Source organism: Myzus persicae, unplaced genomic scaffold (assembly GCF_001856785.1).
Source record: "Myzus persicae strain clone G006 unplaced genomic scaffold, MPER_G0061.0, whole genome shotgun sequence".
Lineage (NCBI taxonomy): Eukaryota > Metazoa > Arthropoda > Insecta > Hemiptera > Aphididae > Myzus > Myzus persicae.
In genome coordinates, this window is record NW_019104366.1 from 705,219 (window position 1) to 726,943 (window position 21,725).

The 21,725-nt window shown below is 28.9% G+C and overlaps 1 protein-coding gene across 1 annotated transcript; it reads right to left on the bottom strand.

The window, feature by feature from the left end:
- Positions 1 to 1,189: 1,189 nt before the first annotated feature.
- On the bottom strand, positions 1,190 to 20,515 carry LOC111041539 (G-protein coupled receptor Mth2-like). The gene is made up of 6 exons (XM_022325832.1): positions 19,852 to 20,515; positions 11,358 to 11,896; positions 5,806 to 5,884; positions 4,156 to 4,334; positions 2,256 to 2,430; positions 1,190 to 1,523 (listed from the first exon to the last, which is right to left on the bottom strand). Exons 1-6 carry the CDS (start codon positions 20,469 to 20,471, stop codon positions 1,238 to 1,240), a joined length of 1,878 nt encoding a protein of 625 aa, XP_022181524.1. The 5' UTR covers positions 20,472 to 20,515; the 3' UTR covers positions 1,190 to 1,237.
- Positions 20,516 to 21,725: the final 1,210 nt, after the last annotated feature.

The following is a 21,725-nucleotide window of genomic DNA, read 5'->3' on the forward strand; positions in this document are numbered from 1 at the left end:
ACAAGTATTTATTACCAATGGCAAAAATGTACGTGCTTACAACGATCAATGTGTATGTTTGAAGCGCAACCAGTTGTACCTAAATGTACCTATACAATACCATACTATATACAATTTAAAATATACAAGTATACAACATATATTATACCTATTGTGTAAGTACATAGCCATATAGATAATATATATATTCTAATTTTTATTTCTGAAATAGTATCAATAATATAGCCAACTTTTTTATCATACGGTTTAAATTGTATTTGCAATGAATATCGAATCCACTGTGAACTTGGTTTTCCTAAATCTTTATACAATTATTTATGTAAAAAAATACTATTAGAGAAAAATACAGAATGTAATAATAAATATGTAAAATATAATATATTAATATAATAATATATATTAGGTAATATTGCTGCTATAACAAATTGTGCTCTATAAACGTCAAAACATTTAAAATGTAAAGTAAACACACATTCTATAAATACAATTTTCATATGACACTGTATTATTAGGTATTATTACGTAACAAATGCATTTTTTAAAAGGATATGGTTAATTTTGTTCTCAATTTTATTACGTCGTAAATCTTAAGACGACGGTTCAGCTGAATAGTGATTTAACACCATGCGGTATTAGCAATGTTATTTATACTACAGATACATACCATAAATGTAACAATATTATTGTGGTTCAAAATGTGTTTGTGTAAAAATTAAATTTAAATTTATAAAAAATAATAAAAAGTTAACAGTTCTAAATTATGCATATGTTAATAAAAAATAAGTACACATAAAAGGTAGTTAGTTAATTAATTAATTATGGTATAACTTTGCGTAACTACTTAATGAATTATGGAATTGCAGGTTGCACAAAACTTGATGCTTATATTTTCTTTACAAAATATTTTTTTGTAGTTTATTGGAAATGAATAAAAGTGAACTTTAAAAATCAGGAAAAAGATTAATTGAATTGAATTTTTTATTTAATTATATATGATTTATCTATTTAATATAATCAAATATCTATTAATTTAGATTTTAGGTCTGAGATAAATTATTTGATTAAAATATAAAATAATATAAAATTGGACAAATCACATATTATGATTATTATTTTATTTTTATGATAACCACAAAAAAACCAAAACTTAATATTTATAGGCATAAATTTAATGATCTTTTTTTATGCCCTAGGGCCTTGAGGCTTAATACTACCTACATAATATAATACATTGAATTTAGAAATCATTATGACTTTTATGAGCACTGCCGCTTTGTGACGACCCAGAGATAGTGTTCATTTTTGTCGACTCACTGTGATCCATTGAACCTCTAAACTTTTTCCGTAAATTCATAATAACTTTGCGTTTGGCCACAAATATAATAAATATCATCACGCCTTGTAGTGCGTTAACTTCATCTAAAATGTCCCATATGATCCAATCATTGTGGAAGAATTTTGATAGTATCTCAAATGACCATGGGATTCCCATAACCAGAAATAGTTTAATGCTCATTACAAATCTGTCAAAAAAAATATAAATTAAAAGTTATTTTACGTCGAATGAAAAGTTAAAATTGACTTATTGGTCGACAATTTAGAAGAATTGTATTAACTAGTGGAAAAGACTGAAACTATTAACTTTAAATTTATCAAACTTTTTAATTAGGTAATGCGTAATATTGTAATAACATATAAGATATAACCTACTGTTTTGCACTATAGTCTATAGCTTAAGTTAAAATATAGGTTTTTTCATTATCTTTATATTTTATAGGCCATTATTACTTATATTTTGACTTCCTTCGAACAGATTAACGTTTATACCATAGTAAATTAATTTAAGCGACCTTAAAATAAGTATTAAATGACACAGTTAGGCACATACTGTTAACAAATTATAAAGTAAAGTAGGTAGTTTATTATAGATAGGTAGGTAGGCGGTAGCCAGGTAGGTACTACAATAAATAAAATAAAAACTTGAAGTAAGTAAGACCGATTTTAACTATATTTATATTTTATAACTAAGGAGTTTTACATAATGAATACGTACAAAAAGTAGTTGGACCATACGGTATAGTCTATACCTGGGGTCTCGAAACTAAGTAACGTGAACAAGTTTTAAGAGCTATATTTATAAATTTTATGTGGCCCTTAAATAAAAGTTTGAAGACCTCTAATCTATAATCTATACCTTATGTACCTAGGTATGTGTTATGTGTGTATGGGTAATGGGTACCGTACTGAATACTTACTTCTCTTTGTCAACAAGAAATCTTTGTGTTTTTGAATCGGTTCGTTTGAATTTGTTTAGTTCAGATTTGATTCTTGAACAATGAATAGCAGTTAGCATGAACAAAATTAAATTGGCAGTCAACATAACAGACACTGGTAGTATGAAAAAAATTAAAGTTCCGTAGTTAGCGTGGTCTGGAAAAATATTAGATATAAATTAATTATTATACACTCATAACCATACGATATACAAATTTAAGACGACAAACAGTGGACAAACTTGTTCATTCAAAGTTATATCGCAAATGTTAAACTTTATAAAAATACCTATACCGTTGATTATTATTTTTCGCCCCTATATGAATCCAACAAAAACTTTTTTTTACAACCATAAAAATAAATAAATTATGTAATAATAACAACTTAATAGTAGAAAGTACGTAAGTAAATATAAGTAAGAAATATTTTTAGACAAAATTAAATAAATATTTTGAGCTTTTAGGTAATATTGTAGATTGTAGGTAGATACTTGCCTACTTTTTTTTTGAAAGAAATCTGTTAAACTACCTATCATGGGTGTATGTATTTGTGTTTTGTATAAGTGTATAGATAATAACTATTAATATTACACTTATAACCATACCAAAAGTTATTATCTTCAAGTCCAGTATTTAAAACAATCTATTAGTACTAACTTATAGGTACCACTCACTCAAAACATGTATTGCATCCTCTGTAGTTAGGGTTAGGCATCACTACATTTAGAGAACGAAGCGAACGATTACGGTAACAAAGGTTCGTTTGAATAAAATAACTAGATACCGCATGATTTTTTTCAAGTTGATCAGTTTCAATATTGAAAATCAATTTAAACTATTATTTTTATTTCTAGTATAAAAGTTAAGTTACTACAGTTGTAATCTCATTACATTACCTTGTAGTAGTGTAGTATTTAAAATTGTTCACTCTTACAAATAAACTGATACAAAATAATATTTTAAAACAAAATTTTATTTTTAAAACTTTGATTCAATACAGAGAACACTTAAAAATACTTGTATGGTGGCATTTAAATTTTGATCACTGCGTGCAATAATTCAACTCTTATCCAAACTGATTAGAGTATAATATTATTTAGAAAGAGCTGAATTATATTCTAAACAATTTTGTATTTAAAACAATAGGTATTGGTAAAATAATAGTTGCTAAATTTTCAAAATGATAATTTCTATTCATAAAATGTTTTTTAATAATATACTTTGTATGATAAAAATATAAAGTACAGATTTCTTTAATAGTTATAGTAATTAATTATCTATCAATTAAGCCAAAATCATTTTTTTGTTTCATGGTCTTTTAATGTAAAAGTTTAAAATTTTAGTTGGCATAATATTCATGCAGTAAGACATATTGGTATAAAAATAAATTATCTTAAATAAACTCTTAAGAACATATTATTATTATTGTATATATTTTTTAAACTTATATTTGATTTATATTATGATGATTTTTTCTGGACACAGTCCAATTACTTCATTGACAGTATTACTGGTATAAATGTATAATTCATTGGCCAATAAATAAAAATAATATACCGTATAAATACAATTTTCACAAATATTTTCAGACGATTCGCCAGCGCAATATACTGCAATCAGTTTGTTAAATGCAAATAAACCAGTCCACCCGATTTTATATAACATGATGGTTAACAGATGTAGGTATACTAAATCAAAATTATGCGTTAAACGTTAACCATTTGCATGTTTTTGGTGTAGAAATATCTTATGGTTTTAATTAAATATACAATATTCCAATATGATTACATTATATTGTTGATATGATATTGTAACATGGTAGGTACCTACACCTAAATAAATGTTGAAATGTATTAATTATAAAATAATTATGTAAGCTTACCGGAAAACCAGCAATTACGGTTTCCTATATCAGGTGCTAATTTCTGTAGCGTTTCGTGTTGTGAATATTGAAATAAATAACCAGTTGATACGCAAACGCTTGAAAATCCCCAACAGTAAATATGGTATATAATGGTACGTACTGATATTGATGTATGTCTGTTTATTGAATTGTTGTACCTAAATTGAAAATGTGTTGAAAATATTACATGCAGTTTATGAACTATTATATTTTGTACTTTTAAATTTTAGAAACGGCACCTTAAATTATATGGTACACTGGTATAATGCATTAGGTTTAGGTTTAGGATTAAAGTAATCCAGAGGTTGAAATCGAAATAAAATATTTTGATTTCAATTTCGCTTTTTGATATTATTTATTTTGATTTCAATACGTTGATAAGGATGAACATTTTTATTCAGATTTCCGACAAGGAATTTCAGAATATTTATTAAAAACAATATTTTGTTTTTATAACTGGATGAATTTTATCCTTTTTATTTTCTTTTTTCTTTTGTTGCACAATATCGATTAGTTATTTTCTGATTTATAATTAGATTTCTATTTTTTTTTAAATTTAAAATTTCATTTTAAAATTTTTATTATTGAAATTTTGATTTATACACTTGCAAGATTGCCGTTTGCGTGTTTCAAATATGCTTGGTTGTTAGACGGATCAAAGAAAACTAAATTATTTACCAATGAACAATATTATTTAACCTGTTAGCTATTGTTGAATTTTAATGTTGAATTTAACTTTTATTTCATACTTAATTGATTTTTTTATAACAATTATAAATTTACATGGATTTTAATTTCAATATAAATTTATCATTTTATATAACTATTGGTTTTTAGAGGATTATTAGCAATATCTTTAATCTAATAATTAACTATATAGCAATAATACCTATGCTATACGTATAATTATTAATAATATTTAATAACATACATTAATATACTCCATACTATACATAGGTACTATATAAAAAAAAGGTATACCTATTTAATTATAATATTATTCATGACCCACCATATCTTTTGTTATTACATTATTGATGTGTAGGAGTTTCATAAGCGGCTTTAATAATATAATAATTGTTATTGATTTACCTTTTCCTGATTACTATTTATTCCAAATGATTACATACCTATACGACTAGAAGCGGTTTTTAACAAGTCTAGGGGGGAGCCTAAAATAATTTGAATACATACATACATATATCAATTTTCTTTTACTGTTGATAGGTGATTCCTGGTGATCAGTAAAACCGCCACTGGTTATAACAGTAAAACTAGTCCAAGGTATAATAAATATTATATTTTTTTTATGAAAAGGTTTTGGTACACTACTATAGCGCAATAATATTATGTAAGTATCGCACAAATAGGTACCCAGTAAGTGGGACCATTTATCTCACCAATCCACATTCTTAAACTTAAATAATTGGAGATATTGTGATATCAAACGATTTGTAAGTCTTACAAAACTAATTATAATAGAAAATCACAAGTTATAGTAAGTTATTAACTATAAGTTAATTTATAATTACCTGCCTACTTATTTGTAGTTTAGAAGTTTATATACATGAAATTATTTTGCACGTTTTTTTAACATATTTTGTAAGAATATGAATATAACTTACATACCTTAACATCCAGTAAATATCGAAGCATATTACGTTTAACCAGCAAAATGTTGTCAGAAATGCAAATAATGTGAAATAACCTAAAATTACACTTCAAATTAATTTAGAACACATAAACAAATATAATATTAATCAATAGTAAATATGATTTAGAATCCATAAGAAGCTACAACATGTATGCTGGTAAGACAAATAATAACTGTGATATTTCAATTTATTGTTGTTTAGCTTTTAGATTCATTGACAATTAACACATTTTAATAATAATAATTTACTAAGTTTCAACTCTATTGGCATAGTCTAACCTTGGAGTCTCCACTATCCAACTTTTACCAGGAGGGTCGAATCTGAAATACCCTTCGGCATCGTGGGCCAATACTTTTTATAGGGCGATAGAACGTAAAAAAATTTAAGATGGATAAGAATAATAATTGAATTGATGTGAAAACATCTATAGGTGCACCATATATACGTTCCTCCTATCAGAAAATGTATGGCTGTAGTAATTTTGAGTAAACGAACGAAACAAACGAAACGTTGTGAACGCATGTTCTGTCCATGTCTGCAGGAAGCTGAAATTAACCAATAAACAGCTGGACAAACTAAAAATTAAGACGAAAATATTAAAATTTAGATAAACTATTAAACGAATTTGTGACAGGGTAATATGGTATAAGTAAATAACTAATAAAGACAAATATATTGAATTTATTGGAAATAATTTGATATTATACTTCAAAGTATAAATAATATTTTATTATTATTTTTTTTTTTACATTTTAAAATGATTAATTTAAAAATGTATTTTAATACTTAGGTATCAATACATTATTTCGTAATTTTTAATATAGTGCATTATGATAATTGTATTTAATATTTATTTATGCATGTTATTTAAATAATTTTTTATTATATGTATTTTTGAACAATACTTATAAGTGTTACATTATTTTGGAAAATTTAAAACTAATTAGTTAAAAGTTATTTACAGATATAATATATAAAATGTATTTGTTAAAAAAAAATGCTAGATTATATTTAGTCGGCGATACTTATTACATATTATAACCGGAATATTTTGACGTGTCAACCCCAAGTAAGCATTAAAATAATTATACTCCTAATAAAATGAGTGCTTCCAACCCTATTGGGCTTTCTGGCACATCGTAACATTTTAATACATATTCGCACGCGAGGACCTACAGGTACTTTAATCTTAATGTATAAAAGGCAATAGCTCTAGAATGGGGACGGTCACGGTGTGCATATAATTACTATCACGGATTCTGATGACTTTTTAGTCTTAGTTGATACTTTAACATCTAATACGTAATACGAATTCAATGAAACAAATTTAAATTTAAATATTGTAGGTGACTTTTTTATGACCATTTTCTGCTATTTGCATGAATAAATTAACTAGAGGAACGTACTTGGTTTTTTTTAGGTGTTCGATAAGTTAAATTGAATAATTTTGGCTCATATATAGGACAAAAGGCAAATACAATTTTGTGTTCAAATTGTGCCAAAAATATTATGCTTTTTTAGGACACCAAAAATGCCAACATATTGGACAAAAACTCAGACAAAAAAAAAATATGGACAATTATTTGTTAAAAAAAAAATAATAATAATGATTAGATTATCTGAAAATGACCTTGTCGAATGTTTATATTATTATTTTATAAAAAAACTATTCCCTATGCGCATTATAATTTATAATTTATTATTGGCACTTGGCAATGAATCGAAAACAAAAGAAATATTTTTACAAAAATGTATGTTTTTAGTTTGAAAAATAAATTATACAATTTATTTTTCATAATCATCTATACTAATAATTTATAAAAATAACCATATAATCATTTATTTATTTAAAATTAATAGTAGGCGTTAGCCCAGTTTACAGTCAATTAATTACAATGATAATATGTTATGCAAGCATAGCATAAAATATGACATTAAAATAATATACGTAGTTATAATACAATAATTTAATAATAAATAGTAGATCATAAATGGATGGTACTTTAATTATGATAGTTAAGATGATAAGAAAAAAGGAATAAACTTATAGGTATATAATATTAAAATAAAAATAGAATAGGTACGATATTTTGCAATAGATAAACATTACAGAAATAAATTATCATTATTATTATATTCCCTGTGACAGACATACACTATGAACTAGGGTGAATAATGAAAAAAAAGTAAAAACTCAAAAAAAAGTATCAGGAACACTAAAGGGGCGGTCATCGTTTCCGCCAAAAAACTCGATTTTCGTTTCCGCCAATTATTGTTTCCGCCAAAACGAAAAAGGTTTGATTTTCATTTCCGCCAAATCTATTTCTACCTATATTATTGAGCTGGAGTTTGAGAACCCCTAGTCTGTCTGTAGTGCTATCGACCATCGATGTACATAATGTACCATGTCGATAATCCATTGTATATTGAAGATATCATAAAGAGATAATTGATTTTAAACGTAGAAATACCTATATAACATTAAAAATAAATATAAATCGATTTAATCTATATCACGTGTAGATATATCAGCAGTGTCCGTGTTATCGAGATCAGATAGTTCTGTGATCAGATCTGTGAGTACTGTAGTAACAACGACGAAATTAGGAGTCCACGTGAACCGTGAATATTATATACGTCTATTAATTATTGAATAATATATTGGAATATTATGGAATTCATAACGAGTAAACGTGGTAAAAAAATGATTGTGATTGATGGGTTCAAATTTAATTTTTCGTATAAATCTGTCCAAACAAATATTTCACGGTATCGCTGTTTTATCAAAACTTGTACCGCAACTGTTTATGTTGATGATGACAATGTTTTAATCAGTACAACAGGTATGTTAAAAAATGTATTTATTTTAATTTTACTTTTTATTCAATATTTTAAAACTAATTAGGCACGTATTAATTACTTGTACTGTAGATCACATATGCAACGGTCCATGTTCTAATATCGATAGGCAAAAAGTGACGAATGCTTGTAAGCGAAAAGCAATAAATGATATTAGTGAAAGACCTCAAAAAATAATTTTGAATGAAATTCAAACAAATAACAGTGTTTCAACCTTTACGGTCAATGATGTTTCAGCTATTCGACAATCTATATATAGAGCACGAAAAAATGTATTTCCAATTAATCCTTCGTCATTAAATGAGTTACATTCTGCAATAGATAATACGAACAAATCTACCTCGAATGGCGAAGAATTTCTATTAATTAACGACCAAGAAACAAATATCATTATATTTTCTTGTGAAACAAAATTAATTTTTCTATGCGAATCACATACAATTTTTGTCGACGGAACATTTGAATATTGTCTAAAATATTTTACTCAGTTATTTACCATTCACGGCTTAAAGAACAATTTTTACGTACCTCTTGTTTTTTGTTTATTGAAGAATAAAAACTCTGAAACTTATACACAAGCTTTTAAATATATTCAAACTAAATGTTATGAAAAAAATTTGAATTTTGACCCTAAAAATGTAACTGTCGATTTCGAGATTAGTATTCATAATGCTGTATTATCTATTTGGCCTTCAACTAATCTTATTGGGTGCCGTTTTCATTTAACACAAGCGTAGTATCGTAAAATTCAAGAGTTAGGGCTTAGTACAGAATATAAAGAAAACGGGTGGTTAAGGACTACATTCGGATTAACATTTTTAGATCCTCAAGAAGTTACAGATTCATTTGTCGACGATTTTATGTCTATAATACCAGAAGAGTCAGCATATTATAAATACGCTGATTATTTAACTGACAATTATATTTCTGAAAATAGTGTGTTTCCGCCAACAATATGGTCCAATTTTAGTGCAAGTATATCCAGAACAACAAATAATTGTGAATCTTTCCACGCTCATTTTAATGAACAATTTTATAAATCACATCCAAATATTAATACATTTTTAAAAATTTTAATCTCGAATGTTCAAAACAATGTATACATTAAAATTAACAGTTGCAACTTAGGTATGCAAAAACCTGTAAGATGTAATATAAAAGAACGAGTGAAAAGAACAACAAACGCAATAGACGAATACAAAAGTAAAACAATTTCAAGAATGACATTTTTAAAAAAGGTATGCAATCATTATTCAAAATAATAATTAATAATTAATTATAGAAGTATAGAACTACTACTAGATATATACATAGACTTAATTAATAATAAATTGACTTAATTTAATTCAAATTCAAATGTTTAACTTAAATCCAAAAATTAAGTCAAATAATTTTTGGGGGTCAATGAGAACCACCTCCTCGTGGTGGCCCCTGGGTAACTCTAAATGGTTCTCAAACTATAATTTAGACAGGTAGGCAGAAATGAATTTGGCGGAAATGAAAATCAAACCTTTTTCGTTTTGGCGGAAACAATAATTGGCGGAAACGAAAATCGAGTTTTTTGGCGGAAACGACTGACGCCCTACTAAAGTGTTAACAGTTTCTTTTGATCGAGCAAAAAAAAACAGATAGTGGTTATTTTTAATTTCAAACACATGGAAGTTAAATAATAGTTTCGAATCAAAAATTACACTAAAAGGTCTTACTACGTGTTCGATTGAATAAGTGATTAGGTTACTTATAATCAATAATGGGGTTACGATTTTTTTAAAAAATAAATAGAGTGACAATTAATTAAGTTAATAGCCATTCCATCAAAATTACACCAATTATTAGATATTTTCAGCATCCAAATTTTTTTATAATAGAATTTAACTTTTTTGTGTATTGCAGTTTTAAAAAATTTTGCATCAACAGCAAATATAAAAATATAAAAATGATCTAAAGCTAAAACGGTATCATTGATGAATAAATTAAAGAAAAAATGTGAAAAGTAGTCACGTTGGATACCTAAAATTACAGGAATAGGATCCGAAATAAAATCCGTATGTATTAAACAAACTGCGAATTACTAATTAAAAAAGAGTTTAGCTTGCTGGATATAAAAAGATAAACAATTTGATTTTTTGAGATTTAAAATTAGAAGCAAGTGGCAAATTAAATCAAATGCTTTTTCAAAATCGGCATTAATAATTACATTTGTCTCCCAGCTATTTGTAAATTAATTTAAATGAAAATTGTATAAGTGATCACTGATGAAGTTGGTATTTGTAGTATTATTTTACAAAATCAATGTTGCTAAGATATCTATTAGGTATGGTATTATTAAAAAGAGAAGACTGGTGTGGAATTAATAATACTAGAGAATATGTAAGATAGTAATGGTGATATATAATAATTATAGATTTATTTATTAATATTTTTTTAAATACAATTTATTTTCTGGTAGTTATCTGTTGATTTTTTAACACTGAAATGTTATCCTCTGGATACTTTGACTTGGGTTTATTGGTACAGCTTGAATTTTTCTTAGATATTATTTTTCAAAACCATTTATTACAAATTGTACAGCTAGAGTCTATGCGCATATATTACTATATTATTTTGTATTAAATATTATCTGGTAGGAATTAATCAAATAATTATAACAATGTAGGTAAGACATACCGAATAAAACGCATGGCTGGCCATCGATGGAGTCCTGCGTCCACTGGATGGTCATTAGGCAGCTGAAGGACAGGAGCAAGCAGGCCACGTAGCACATGACGTAGTAGCCGTGAACGTTCCGGAGGCTGGACAGCGTGGCGTACACGAGCAGCGTGAGCGCCAGGCACAGGACAGAGGGTACAAAACCTGCCAGGGTGACGAAGTACTTCCAGCTGCCACGTGTGTCCACGGCCGTGGCCGGCGGTGGGTCGTCCGAGATGCACACGAACGCCTGCAGGACAGCGGCCACTGGTGGTCCGGCTGCTGCGTAATACTCCACGCAATACCCGGTATCCGGTACGTGCTGGCCGTTGTCGGTGCGGTAAAGTCGGCCGTCTGTGGTCAATGTGAACCCACCGTCCACCTTGTCTCTCTTGTAACAAGCGAGCCGGACGTAGTACGGCAGCACCGTGCTGTTCGACCGGTCCACCGGACGGCCGCTGATGTCCGTTTCATAGGCGGACAAGTTGAAAGGCGTCTCGCCCTTCTTGCACCCCACGCTGAAGGGTAGATTATACTCGTTAGTGCAATTAGAGGAGAGAATGCTTACCGGTACTCACCAGTGCTAAGTACCGGTAACATTTACTACACTAATGGTATTTAAAGCATCAAAGGAGCAATTTCAATTTTTTTGTTTTTTTGACATGCATGTGTCTTATGGCTGGAAGTCATTCTGATTTTCGTGCTACACGAAGAATGCTACCATTGGTAACCATTGCTATCATCAATAGTCACAAGATATATTATGCATGGGCTCCTCTAAGGTAGTCGTTAGTAACCGATGATTTATAAAACTTTGTTACCGTATCAACCTATTTATATTACATACGTACACACCTACAATTTTTTATTAATAATACAAATGAAAAACAAACATTTTATGTCACGCTGACAATGCTTGGATTTAAATAATAACAAAAAAAGACACTGGTTTGTCTATTTAATAATAAGTAAGATAGTATAATCAAAAGTATACCGCACGATGGGGAAATAAAACCTACCGAGAGGATGACAGCCGGTGGAATGCCAGAATACTCTGATTATTTTTTTTGGGAGGGAGAGGGTGAATTGTTGCTTGAAAAAATTTATTCCATTTTTTTTTTCATTTTACAAGTTTTTTAAGCCACATTTTATTGAAATGTTGTCATTAATACTTAGGACAGTCACGGAAGGGGATGTAAGCGTACCACTAGTCCACCCCACACACGCCTTCTTTTAATCAATCGTGTACAGTTTTATAAATAAGTAAATATAAATAATTTATAACCACAATATGTTAAGTTTACTGCAGCTATGGCTGAAGTTGGTTTAGTGATGTCTTATTATTAAAAATGTTTTATCAATTTAAAAAATTCATGTGAGAAATTGTATTAAAAAAATCACTTGATAATATATAGACAATTATATTTGAAATGCGAAAAAACCTGCGGAAGTACTTGTTTGAAGGTATAGACGTGTCTAATGAAGGTGCCTCGTTATTGATCAGTTTACTGAAATGGATGTGTTAAATTTGACTTCAGTGATAAATTGTTGATTACAAAAACGATTCTGAGCAAGGACAGCCTGTCAGCCAATATTTTAAAAGATATTTTATATTTTTATATTAGTAATATGATAGGTTGCGCCAATATTCTAAAAATATTAAAAATATTATTGATATCGGAATGAAGTAAAATTTCTATGGAAGAAAATATTTCTCATGTGTGTTCTTTCTAATGTACCTAAGAGAATGTTAAGTTTAGTGTAAACTGTAAAGCCATATTATTTTATGGAGTGTTTGAAATTCAAAAACATACAATAATAATTTTCATCAAATAATTTTAGTTATTTTGTTGTAATTCAAAAACTAATAATTGTAAATTGTATATATATATTTATTAATTGTATATTATTATTTACTACAAACAATATGATTTTCAATGAATATAATATTTAAATTAATTTTAAACAATTTACGCCATGAACCAATTCACACCATGCTAAAGGTATTTATTAACGTTGGTATTGACGTAAGTTAATGATAGATACGTATGGTAATAATATTTTTAATAACTATTATATAAGACGAGGAATTTGTTTTTTTTTAAATTAGTTCAACTTATTACCGACTCGCATAAAAATGAATTACTCATAGCAATAATAATGCTTGAAATAAAATTCATATACTTTTTTTTTTTATTTGAATTAAGCCTCGGCAACTATGGCCATGGGCAACAAAGAGTTTATTCATATACTTATATTAACATTTAATAGGCAAACAGACTGCTGTTTCCGAGAAACATTTTCCCTCGAAGACAACGATCATTGAATTAAAATATTTTTGAAATTGAATCTCTTATAGAAAATAATGATTTAAGTAAAAGTTGAATGTTTCGAGTGCCATTTATTAAATTGTTTGTGGAGAAATCATTATTATTATTATATTATCATAATTTGAACTTCAACACCCACAAAAAATGCATGTGTATTTAAGTTAAATTTTGTTCTAATAATTACAGTAATTATATGAAGTAAAATTTATGAGAAACTTTATATTAAACTTCCAAGATTTTTTACAGTGGCATATATTTTTATTTATTCATTTTTTATTGGTTTTGAAATCATAAATTTCTGCTTCGACGACTAAGCCCATTAGCATTGCATTTGTATATATTTACATTTTAATAGTAACTTATTCAATTAAAAATCGAGAAAAAAATACGGATAGTTTTTATTTATTATGTAAGTAATAAACACACACACACACACACACACACACACCCACACCCACATATATATATATAACATATGTTATCAACATTTATTGAAAAAAAAAACGAAAAAGAGTGGAAAATCATGCAACCACTTTGCTGTTCAGTAGGTGTGGGGTTATTAAATATATGAATTCAATGATAAATCATTGCATGCCTACGAAAAACGGTTCTGAGCGAAGACGGCCTGTAAGCCTGTATATTATACTCTAAGAATATTTCATATTACTGCTATTAAAGTAATTTATTTTACTATTATTATTACGGTGATGGATTTAGTTTTGTCCAAAAACATTGCATTCATTTTATTATTTATATTATACTATTATAGTATTATAGTATTATTCATCGTACAATATAATTTATTATTGATATTAAATTTTGAGTCAAACCGCCTTATCGTAAAAAGGTGTGAATGGTTTCGTGATATTTTTGTAATTAATAAGCAGGGCTAGGATTTGTATGCAATACAAAATTGTAAGATATGCATTACATTTTTTATACGATAAATACAAAAATATAGATAGTCACAAAAAAAATATTTATTTATTGAAATACATCAGTGGTTGGCTGTTTGTCTTAATACGAGTATAATTTTCACTATGTGTGTTACATGCTATGACCACATATTTTTTTTAATTTACGAAAATGAATGATCTTTCTCCTTCAAACTATTCAATCTTTAATCGCATACCTATTGTACCATAGGGTTGTATTTATAAAAAGAAAATTTGTGTTTGACATTAAACCAAGTTTTATACTTTAATCAGTAGAGCTAGAATTAAATACTAAATATTAACATTAAATTTTAAATATTAATTACGAAATATACTATAAAACATGCATTTTTTGAATTATTATAATCGAAATATGCAATAATATTCATTTTATTCAATATATGCATTAATATTATGCATTTTTCCAATATATGCAAGAACATGCAAAATAAAAGCACCACCATTTATCTCATCATGAGGTGATTCATGGACATAATTGACAAAATCAATAATCAGACGTCGCAAAAAAAAACAAGCTGTTGCATACAAATCATAGCCCTGTTAATAAGTTATAGTTTAATATTAATCTATTGCCGGGCTGCATGAATAATTACTAAATATTTATTGAATCAATACTGATCTAATGGTCCCTTATAAATTATTTTCTGGCCCATGATTAGTCTATTAAATTATATTGAACTATTCATTAATTGTTCATACTACAACCTGGTATAAATATTTAAAAATTCCCCATGAATAATATTTTTAAATCACAAAAAAAAAAATTAAACCACTCTTCTTCGTTATAATATAGAAATTCATTCAAATTGTATCTTCATATAAGAACAAATAAAAATATGTGTGTTCTTTGTGTCTTTAATATTTTTAAATAACTCTTAAAACAACTTATGAAAATTATGAACCTTACAGTACATTTACACGCCTTCTGGAGGAACGAAAATTATTTTATTGGCATTTATATGTATAAAAAATAATTTAAAAATAGCCAACATTTTTTGAAAATTATAGGTAGTAGGCATGTCTTGATAACAATACTATCGATTTTTGGTAAAAAACTAAAATTTTTGCAATTATTTATTTTTGAATTACCTATATTATTATAATTGATTTTGTTAAAATCTAGTTTTGATTAAAATTTCCAGTTATTTATTAATTATTTCGTTTTTCCCATTTTGTATCACAGTTCGTAAAACATGATAATATTTTTTTTTTGGCCTGTGTCAAAAACTTAGGAATGCTTAAGTAAATGTTTACCGATAACTTATATTTCTGCACATAATGCAATTAGTAGTTAGGTACTAGAGTCTAAAATACTAGATACCTACTAGATACTACATATACTAAGGTTACCAACCAACAGTAAAATTAGTAAACAAAAAACATTTATTCAATTTTCTTTAACAATATTATTTCCTGCGAATCTTATAATTTTTCTTATTCAAGTTGGCTAACCCTAGGACACACATAGAGAAATTTAAAATAGTAAGTTTATATCGAACGCGGAATGATCATTATAGTTCTATGTTTTACAATAGTTATAAAGTAAATCTTATAGTCTATAGAATATACAAACAATGGTGGTAAAAGTAGTCCGAGCTCTATTATTATTTCGATCAAGAAAATAGGTTTGATACGGGTTCAATAATTTTACAAACACAATCGGATAACACCGCATCCAAAACAACAACTATGTTCAAAATGTTATTGTGTTATGAATAAAATCAAAACATTGGGTACAATACTACTATAATATTATAATTCTGTCTGAATTCGACTATTCTAAAATATAAAATGTTTCTAAACATTTTGCGTCCTCATATCATCGTTACTTAAATGTTACACGTATAATCATATTGCGTGTTTAGTAATATTTACATATGTACAAGGTACCTACGGTAGTCACGTATAATAGCTGAGTCGCTGGCCAACACTTGCGAAAGCATTGCTCGTGATCAAACCATGTTCATTTTTAAAGGTGACTATTTACTGCATTTTAGATTATATTTCTATATAATAATGGCACAGCTCTCTATGCCTAAATAGTTGTAATAGATCATTAAAAATACCTCCATTAGATACCAAACTACCTAGTACTACGTTAGATACCAAACTACCTAGTACCTATACTATCAATGAGTATTTATTATATAATATGTATCGTTGTTTTTCAATAATAACTGATACTGATAAGACATAACAATTATACACCCACATTTTGTTAAATACTTTACATTTGAATCTAGCACGTACTATCAACATGTCATAATTAAAAATATCATAATATTATACTTTGATACTCACCGTATGTCCACTTTAACTCCAAACAAACCATGAACATTTTCAGTATAACTACACTTGTATATAATGTTTAAAAAGCGAATTTAAGCTTATCATCGGCAGTAGTAATATTAGTATTATAATATTGAAAAATATTGTAGATAATGACCCGAAGAGAATACTTTTTTTATCGCACAGAAACCACTAAACCGCATAATATATACATTATAAATTATGATCTCATTGTGTCATAATATCGGTGTGCAATAACAGAACCCAGCACACTATGTACGTATTCTAATATTTTATACTCAAGGGACCCAGTGGTATATATTAAATAAGTACTCCGGTACTCCGGTATTACATTATGTAATATGTTGTTAGGCAAACCTGCAGTCGGTTACTATCAAACCATCCTTTTATCCTGTAAATTAATATTTATTATAATCAAGACGTGGTGCGGACAAGTAGGGGCGTAAGTAGCAAGTATTTTGCAGGATACGTAATTCTGTTTTAGTTCCGATCCAGACTCCCTCATTTAAATAAACGAATATTAAAGAGAAGAGCTATATTTGTATTCATAAAAACTAATATTAAGTTACCGTTAAATTACAAAATCCGTTATCTTATAATTTAACGAACTGCTTTAGTTTAAGTACCTATTTTAGAATAATTAAATTAATACTCAACTATAAAAAAGTTAGGTTTGGTTGTAAAAACTAACCAACTAGCTATTTTATACTAACAATCTCCGATTGACTTGAAGTATACACGTAATTAACTTGTTAAATAGTTGTAGATATACAATTATTATATCAATATTAAAACATATTAAATACCTGCAGGCTGCAACAATTTCTAGGTATAATATAATAAAATTTGCTCACTATATTTTAAAAACTAATTTTGTTTATTAATTACATACATTTGAAGTTTGGAATAGTGGAGTATGTATATACCTAATTATCATTACTTCTTCCATTGTATACAATAGGTACTTATGGGCTATGACTGACAATCACGAACAATTTATAAGATATCTAATTATAATAATTTATATACTAGAGTTTATCGTCTTTATTTGGTTAGTATATAAAGTATCTACCTATACTACGTAGATATTTCACGAAATAACTCCATTTCATACTTTAAAACGATAATAAATTATAAAGGTATTAATACTCGACTAATATATGTATATTATATATACATATATATGTAGCTAACTAAATAGATTTAAATATTCCTGTGTTTCAGTAGTCGTACTTATACATTGCTTATGACATATTATATTTAATAGATATTTAAAGACTTAAAACGAACATTAATAATTACATACTACGATGGATTATAATATTATAATGTTCAGTTTAAGTACTCTATAATAAATACAATTCATGAACACAAAGTTTTTTCATGAATATAACAACTTTGATCTATAAAATATTATAGACGGTTTTATTATTTTCTAGAGTCAGTTGTTTGGAGTGAAGTGGTCACTGAGTAGTATGATTACAGCTTGTGGTGGTAAAATAGTTCACGGGCATCTTTGTTTTATTACACTGCATTCCAGACACGTATCATTTTGAAAACTATATAGGTATTGACTATTCTTTACAAATCATATATGACTATTGCAAGTATACATCATTATTATATATGCAAATAAAAGTATACGAAATAAGAGAAGTCAATAATTCACCATTTTTCCTCAACTGTTATTATGTACTTATTATGGCTTGTATTTCCAATAATATGTGCCTGTAGCCACTACCAATCTACATTATGGACCTATCATTCAAATACGTATACAAAACATAAGTGTACACGAATCTTACTGTCGAGTGTCGATACAGACAAGTCTATGATAATTAATATTAGGTACTAATACGTTGGCCATGTACATGTTCTTTGAGATTATCGTTGTCAAAAAATCAAAACTAAAAAAAAATTGTAAATCAAACTAATCAACAAAACTACGGCCTGGATTTTGTTTCAAGTTCGAGCCAGTCCTTACTCCTCAATCTGTATAATATCGTCCATCCGAGAGATATAATATTTTATTATAAGTCTACAGAAGTCAGATATGTTTTAAAAATATTATGTAGTAACCCACACCGTATAATCTATGTGTGTAGGATAATTGCATCCAAATTGCTTTCAATTTATGGCCATGTTATTTATTTATTTATACCAATCTTAATTTGATAAAAGCAAGCGGAATAACTGAAATATAAACAAAGATACCAAAATCACAAAAGCTGAAGCTTTGACATTTTTTGTGTTATCAAAAAAATTGACCAATAATATATTATACCAGTGTAAGGAACCAAGATTTAAAAAATCATTGGGTGTTCTAAGTGAAAAGCCTCCCGCTCACATTAAAAAATAGTGTGTAAAGGCTTTAACCATCTGTTCTTAATATTATTGATATTTAGCCAATTAGATACATTTGCATTACCGCTATGACATACAATGGCAGTGAGACATACGCTTATGCTTATGTATGCATTATGCGAGTGGAGTGCAGGGGTACATTTTATGTTGCCACCCTTTAATATTAGATAATATTCTTTTGCCTAACTCAAAAAAATAACTATGTAGGTACAAGGTTACAAATTAATTAATTAAAAACCATTGTAGTTAAAAACTGTAATAAGTTTTAATTGATAGAATTTGTAAATCTGTTTTGTAAATTCTATAATAATTCTATATTTTGTAATAAATGTCACTGATATCTATCCTACTCCTACTAAAAATATACACACACATTCGAAATTTTGCCAATCGGGGCAACTCCTAACCTCTCCCATCCCCTTCCCAACCATAAACATGGCACCAGCTGCTGTAGATACGCTCGGTTTTAGCATGTACTACTTAATACTTATACATAGACCACCGTTGACTTACTCGGCGACGATCATCCGGTCGCCCTTGCAGCACTTGTTGACGCACGTGTAACGGCCACGGCCGCAGTACTGGTCGCGTGGCCGGCACGTCCGGGCCACCAGCTCATCAGACGGCGTCAGATCGAAGCAGTAGCCCGGCGGCAGCTCGACGGGCGACGGGTTCGCCGCTTCCATCAGCCCACGCACCTCCAAGACGGACAAGTCGACTAGCACGTGCGCCGTGTCGCACTTTGGCGGCTCATAATTGTAACCCACCATGACCGCTGCGGCCGCCGCCGGGAACCCGTCACGCAGTCGTTGCATCATCCGCCGCTGGTACTCGTCGCCGTCCGCCCCGGCCGGTCCGCAAAACCGCACTTCCGGATCGTACGGGCGGTCCGGTGGACAGCATTTCCGGACCGGCACGGCCGTCCGGTTGTCGTCGCACGTGCCGTCGCCGATCGTCTCGACCGTGTGGAACGTACGGTTTTCGTTCCGGCAAGACGCGACGGCCACACCGCCGCCGCCCGCGACTGAACTACTGTTGCAACAGACCGCGGCGTCGGCGGCAGACCAGCCGATTGCGACAACGAGCAACAAGACGGCAGCGGCGGCGGCGAAACACGATCGGACGGTATTCATCGCGTGCGCACACTGTTTGACGGCGTCGGCACATTCGGTATCGCGACCGTCGGCCGCCGCGAATGTCGGCCGCCACGACCGTTCGACTCGCCGCCGCCGCCGCCGCCGCCGCCGACAGCCGCGCTCGTATGTAATATTATATTGGTTTTTGTCAACTAAATAATATTATTATGTTGTGTAATGATTTGAGATTATTAATTTTATCATGTTTTTTAGGTTTTAAGAATTTCCAATATTATTCCAAGGTACATTAGATCCGGGGGGAGTAGTTGTTTACTTAATCAAATCATTAAAATTGTTAAAAACATGTATAATTCTTCCTAAATCAATAAATACTTTTTCACAGTCGAAAATAGAATAACTTCTAAAATATAACTTAATGGTTAAAATAAAAAAAACTTATTTCATATTTAAATTAAAATTGTTTCATCAAAGATTCCATTTTTCTTAATCCAATAATTATAATGTGTATGTAGATAAAAGGTTTACAAACCATGATCCACGATGGTAGAAATAAGAGAAAGAGGATTAAAACATTGTTTGTTTGTAGATACCAAGATTTCCCACAAAGCAGTATTATATTAATATTTGTGGCCTACTCATATCCCCTTAAGGCTTAAACCATTAAATAGACATTTTATATGCGTGACTGCGGATTGCGGTGAATCCTGGAAGTAGACACGATCTTATGATGACCAAACCACCATCATGGCTCAAAGTCCCAATTTTCCCATAAGGTATGATGAATGATGATTATATATCTTTTTCCCCTTGTGTCCTCCTGTTTTGTATATTGTTTGCAAATATTTCCCTTGACATCACCGCATATTTCTTAATCCTTTGAATACTTGCTGCGTTCATTTTTAAGTATAATAATTCAAATATCTACATACTATGCACCCTTTAATCAAGACTGGACACTAATGTGTTAATAAAAGTTAAGTTAATTTTAACTTATTCATTTAACTTATTAGCTAGTTCATTGTTCTAGTTAACTTAACTTTAACTTAACTAATTTGCATCTACGTTAACTTAGATTCAACTCATATTATTTTTATACTTCCAAATAAGTTGATTTTGAATTTTCGTATTATCAAGAAAAATATTAAAAGTATATACATAATAATAATTATATGCATATCTTATGCAATGCATATATTACGTTGTAAAAATTTAAAAATGTTACCAATTGTTTGCTTTTGCTAGCAACGAAAATATAATAAATGATTTTAGACTTCTAAACTCATGAAATAT

Excerpts from the sequence above, each read along its gene's own strand:
- LOC111041539 (XM_022325832.1), bottom strand. The coding sequence starts at position 20,471 with ATGAATACCGTCCGATCGTGTTTCGCCGCCGCCGCTGCCGTCTTGTTG. Across the intron at positions 5,885-11,357 it reads CCAGCCATGCGTTTTATTCG|GTTATTTCACATTATTTGCA; the intron begins GTATGTCTTACC and ends GTGTAATTTTAG. Across the intron at positions 4,335-5,805 it reads GATATTTACTGGATGTTAAG|GTACAACAATTCAATAAACA; the intron begins GTATGTAAGTTA and ends TTTTCAATTTAG.